A 5,325-nucleotide genomic window follows, 5' to 3' on the forward strand; every position below is an offset into this window, starting at 1 on the left:
CCTGTCTCCCAGCTGACGCGTCCGCGGCCCGAGCGCCCCGCTGGCTGCGAGCACCTTCCTCTCTGACTTCCCGCTTATCCGCTGCAACCCCGGTTCTGCCCCTCTCCAGCTCCCTCGGCCGCCGGCGCCTGAGTTCTCCGCGGCCACAAGGGGGCGCGCGCGGCCCAGTCTGGGCGCGGGAGCCGCCGAGCGCCCACCCCGTTCCTCCCGGCGCCCCGCCCCGTCCGGCCGCGGCCCCGCCCCTCCCGGCGCCCCGCCCCGTCCGGCCGCGGCCTCGCTCCCTCCGATCCCCCCGCGCCCGGGACCCTCGGCCCCCCTGTTGCGCCAGCCCGCCTGGTCCGGCCATGGGTCCCGCCGCTCGCCCCGCGCTGAGATCGCCGCCGCCGCCTCCGCCGCCGCCCCCGTCGCCGCTGCTGCTGCTGCTGCCCCTGCTGCCGCTGTGGCTGGGCCTGGCGGGGCCAGGGGCCGCGGCGGACGGCAGCGAGCCCGCGGCCGGGGCGGGGCGGGGCGGAGCCCGCGCCGTGCGGGTGGACGTGAGGCTGCCGCGCCAGGACGCTCTGGTCCTGGAGGGCGTCAGGATCGGCCCCGAAGCCGACACGGCGCCCCTGCTGGGCGGTCGCCTGCTGCTGGTGAGCGCTGCTGAGCCATCTGGCCGCATCACTAAACCCCTCTCCCGACCCGCCCTATAGACCCCGCACCCAGAACCGACCTTCATCCTCCACCGAGCGCTGGCAGTCCAGCGCCCCTCCCCAGGCTGCCCAGCCCCCAGCATTCAGGTTTCCCAGAGCCAGATGCGCTCCGAACTCTGGCCTTGCATCCAGTGTGACGACCCCGGCTCCCTCCTCCCCCACACCCGGCCTCTCTCTGCTCATGGCCCCTTGCCACGCAGATGGACATCGTGGATGCCGAGCAGGAGGCGCCCGTGGAAGGCTGGATTGCAGTGGCATACGTGGGCAAGGAGCAGGCGGGCCAGTTCCACCAGGAGAATAAGGGCAGTGGCCCGCAGGCCTATCCCAAGGCCCTGGTCCAGCAGGTGCAGGGGAGGTCTATGGGGGAGAGGGGCTGGAGGAAAGGATTCCAAGGCATCCGCTAGAGCCAGGCCCTCTTTAGGTAGGCCCTTAACGAGCTTGCAGAGAAGCCCTGGGCGTGCATGGGTCAGGTCACCCCAGTTTGAAGAATGGAGTCAGTATGGCCTCAAAGCAGGAAGGTGAGGAGAGGCCAGAGAGAGGTTGGGAAGCTTGACCAGCTCTGAGAGTATGGGGTGGGGGAGTTGCTGCTGGCGGCCACTGTGGGGACTCGGGGACTGCCCTGCTAGGACTGGGAAGGAACCCCGCATCTTGACGGGAGGTAGGAAGAAGCAGTTTCCGCCTTTGACCTCAAGGAGCTATGGCTAGTCTCCAGAATTTTGCTCACTGCAGGGCGGGAGGCCAAGAGCAGCTGGGGCTGCAGGTGGTGAGACAGGTGTGCAGGCAGAGTATATGCTAGCTTCTCGCCTTCTGTCCCTCTGCAGATGCGGCGGGCCCTCTTCCTGGGGGCCTCTGCCCTGCTTCTCCTCATCCTGAACCACAACGTGGTCCGAGAGGTAAATCAGACCAGGTCGTGAGGGTAAGCAAGCTGGGGAAAGGGGGACCCAGGCCTGCTGACCTCCCTGTCTCCCCGCAGCTGGACATATCCCAGCTTCTGCTCAGGCCAGTGATCGTCCTCCATTATTCCTCCAATGTCACCAAGCTGCTGGATGCACTGCTGCAGTGAGTTGGCATTTAGACTTCAGAGGCCTGGGCCTGGGCACAGAGTGCCCCTGGCTCTCCCACGGGCTGGGCAGGGCTTGGGACCAGGGTCTTACCTGTTAGATTTTTTTTTGTTTGTTTTCTTTTTGAGACAGAGTCTCGCTCTGTCGCCCAGGCTGGAGTGCAATGGCACAATCTCAGCTCACTGCAACCTCTGCCTCCCTGGTTCATGAAATTCTCCTGCCTCAGCCTCCTGAGTAGCTGGGATTACAGGTGTACACCACCATGCCCGACTATTTTGTTTGTTTGTTTAGTAGAGATGGGGTTTCACTATGTTGGCTAGACTGGTCTCAAACTCCTGACCTCCTCGTGATCTGCCCGCCTCAGACTCCCAGAGTGCTGGGATTACAGGTGTGAGGCACCGCGCCCAGCCATTTTTGGGTTTTTTTTTGAGTTTCACTTTTGTTTCCAGAGCTGGAGTGCAATGGCACAGTCTTGGCTCACTGGAACCTCTGCTTCCCAGGTTCAAGTGATTCTCCTGCCTCAGCCTCCCAAGTAGCTGAGGTCACAGGCACCCACCACCACACCCAGCTAATTTTTTGCATTTTTAGTAGAAAGACGTGGTTTCACCATTTTGGCAAGGCTGCTCTCGAACTCCTGACCTCAGGTGATCCACCTGCCTTGGCCTTCCAAAGTGCTGGGATTACAGGTGTGAGCCCTCATTGCCACTGCTGCTGTTGCTGCCCCTGCTGCCACTGTGGCTGGGCCTGGCAGGGCTCAGCCTACCTGTTAGCTTTAAGACTGCCCTCTGTGCTGGTAATGGTGGCTCATCCTGGCAGCACTTTGGTAAGCTGAGGCCGGAGTATCGCTCGAGTCCAGGAGTTTGAGACCAGCCTGGGCAACATGGCAAAACTCCGTCTCTACAAAAAATACAAAAATTAGCTGGGCGTGGTGGCACATGCCTGTAGTCCCAGCCAATCAGCAGACTGACGTGGGAGGATCACTGAAGCCCGGGAGGCAGAGGCTGCAGTGAGCTGTGATTGTGCCACTGCACTCCAGCCTGGGTAACAAAGGGAGACTCTGTCTCAAATTAAAAAAAAGAAAAAAAAAAAAAAAAAAAAAAAAAAAAAAAAAAAAAAAAAAAAAAAAAAAAAAAAAAAAAAAAAAAAAGACTGTCCACTCCAGGCTGAAAAATGGGTGAGGGGATGGGAAGGAGGTTCCAGAGCCTGGAGCTTGGAGCAAGGAGGTGGCTCTGTGGGCAGAGGGGACTGGCCCCAGCAAGGAGGAAGGTGGGCTCCTTGGGCTTGCAGGCTTCCTGGCCTTGCTGGTGTGAAAGCTGGAAAAACCAATAGAGGGCAGAGGGCTGGAGCAAAGTGGAAGGCCTACGGGGGTGACATTCTTAGGTATCCTTTTCCTGCAGAGCTGGGGTGGGTGGATCTGGGCCTTCCAAGAGTCCTTCCATCTGGCCCTGGTGACTTTCTCTCCCAGGAGGACCCAGGCCACGGCTGAAATTACCAGCGGAGAGTCCCTGTCTGCCAATATCGAGTGGAAGCTGACCTTGTGGACCACCTGTGGCCTCTCCAAGGATGGCTATGGAGGATGGCAGGACTTGGTCTGCTTGGGAGGCAGTCGTGCGCAGGAGCAGGTGGGTGCTAGCAGATTACAAGGGGCCTGGGGAGAGGAAGCTCATGGGGCCGCATACATCGCCTTGTCTTGCAAATCCTATGGCTTCTCCCCGCCTTGGTGGCAGGGACAGCCTCTCCCAGCCCACAGGAATGCTGTGAGTGTTCAGAGACATGGTGAGGTGAGCGCTTAGTGGGGCGCCTGGCCCAGGTCATGTGCAGTGCATGTTAGCTGCTGTCCTGGTGTTCTCCTGCAGCATTGGGAAGCCTTATTCCACTGCCTGTAGAATAAAGTTCAGGCCCCTTCACTTGGCTTTCACAGTTCTGCATTACTCACTCGCTCTGTTTTTCTAGCCCTGTTTCCTATGCTGTGGCTACCCTGTGCCAGTGACCACACATACCCTGGCCTTCGGCCACTGGGCCTTGTCTATGCCTAGCTGTAGACATGGACAACCTTTCTGTCCGTGTCCACATGTCCTAGTCTAGCTAGAACCTTCACAGCTCGCCCTGCCACCCTTCTTTGGAAAGCCTCCCTCGCACCCCAGCTTGAAGTCCCCTCTCTCCCTCTTCTGTATCACAGCAAGGCATGGTCAGGCCTTTCCTGGGCTTCTCAGGACAGCCTATCCTGCATGTGATGGGGCACATCACTGTCCCAACAGCCAGGACGGTGTTTTATCGTCTCTGGATTTCCAACACTTGGCGTCAGGCCATTCGGGGGTATTCGGTCCACAAGCATTTCTTGAGTCCCACAGTCACGTCTCGGTCTCCTGGTGTGCAGCCTCCAGCAGGCATTTGGCCAACGTGGACCGTGCAGGGCAGCTTCAAGATGGGCGATCTTGGGGTCAAATCCTGGTTCAGAAACCTTAGCTGACTGATCTCAGGCTGGGAGTTTCTCCGCCGTGGCCTCGTGTCCCTTTGCGAACAGGGACGGTACACTGCGTATCCCCGTCATGGGTGGCCCACACAGTCCTCTGGACAGAGCAGGCATCAGCAAGAGGCCTGAGGTGGGGCTGTGCACAGTCTGCAGGTTGCTCTGGCTGCTCCAGAGAGCAGAGCTGAGCAGCTTGGCCAGGCTACAGGCCGGGGTCAAGGTGGTCCCAACCCAAGTATTGGGTGGTCAAAGCAGCTGAGGTGTCTGAAGAGTGGTTGGGGTAGGCATCTCAGTGGCTGGCCTGATGGGCATCAGGCTCTCAGTCCTGACCCCAGGTCCCAGTCACCATCCCTCTAGCCTCTGAGATTCCAGAGCAGTAGCACCCATGTATCAGGAAGGTCTGATGAACAGCAGTGGCACCATCCTGGCTCACGGCAGCCTCGACCTCCTGGGTTCAAGGGACCCTCCCACCTCAGCCCCCCAAGTAGCTGGGACTACAAGCACATGCCACGATGTCTTGCTAATTTTTATATTTTTTGTAGAGATGGGGTTCCACTTTGTTGCCCAGGCTGGTCTCGAACTCCTGAGCTTGGGCAATTCTCCCACCGTGGCCTCCCAAAGTGCTGGGATAACAGGCATGAGCCACCATGCCTGGCTAATGAACAGTCCTTACTGCTCTGACGCCAAACCCCATCCTGCCTTCCATCTTCACCTGGAGCTCAAGCTGTGTTCTCCAGGATGCACTGAACCTGGCGCACATAGGGCTCCCCAGCATGCACTGAGCCTGGGCAGGCTGGGTCTCCGCATGAGCCTGGACAGGTTGGGTCTCTGGCCTGCACCAGAGCTTCAGGCTAGCCGTACCTTCAGCCCACCCAGCTGGCTGCTCTGAGGCTTACGCTGTGATGGCCACTCAGTTCTGGCATGGGGCTCAGGGGAGCGTCACTTTGTCTCCTGATGGCCAGGGCTGTGTTTTTTTTTTTTTTTTTTTTTTTTTTTTTTTTTTTTTTTTTTTTTTTTTTTTCCTTTCTATCAAAAAATTATTTTTTTTCACTTTTTTTTTTTTTTTTGAGACAGAGTCTCCCTTTGTTACCCAGGCTGGAGTGCA

General features: G+C 58.7%; 1 protein-coding gene across 4 annotated transcripts in view; it reads left to right on the forward strand.

Moving 5' to 3' along the window:
• Positions 1-250: 250 nt before the first annotated feature.
• The window catches only part of RNF215 (ring finger protein 215), a 7,915-nt gene continuing 2,840 nt past the window's right edge, over positions 251-5,325 (forward strand). For 2 of the 4 annotated variants that reach the window (XR_001816786.2, XM_017499615.2), the window contains exons 1-5: positions 251-629; positions 890-1,033; positions 1,511-1,582; positions 1,663-1,748; positions 3,216-3,372. Coding sequence is in view for 3 of the 4 variants with exons in the window: in XM_017499615.2 (XP_017355104.1) it covers positions 345-629; positions 890-1,033; positions 1,511-1,582; positions 1,663-1,748; positions 3,216-3,372 (744 nt within the window). In the remaining variant the exon portion in view is untranslated. The remainder of the gene's footprint in view (positions 630-889; positions 1,034-1,510; positions 1,583-1,662; positions 1,749-3,215; positions 3,373-5,325) is intronic. The other 2 variants (XM_017499613.2, XM_017499614.2) reach the window with 2 other exon arrangements.

Source organism: Cebus imitator, unplaced genomic scaffold (assembly GCF_001604975.1).
Source record: "Cebus imitator isolate Cc_AM_T3 unplaced genomic scaffold, Cebus_imitator-1.0 Scaffold258, whole genome shotgun sequence".
In the NCBI taxonomy this organism is placed as follows: domain Eukaryota; kingdom Metazoa; phylum Chordata; class Mammalia; order Primates; family Cebidae; genus Cebus; species Cebus imitator.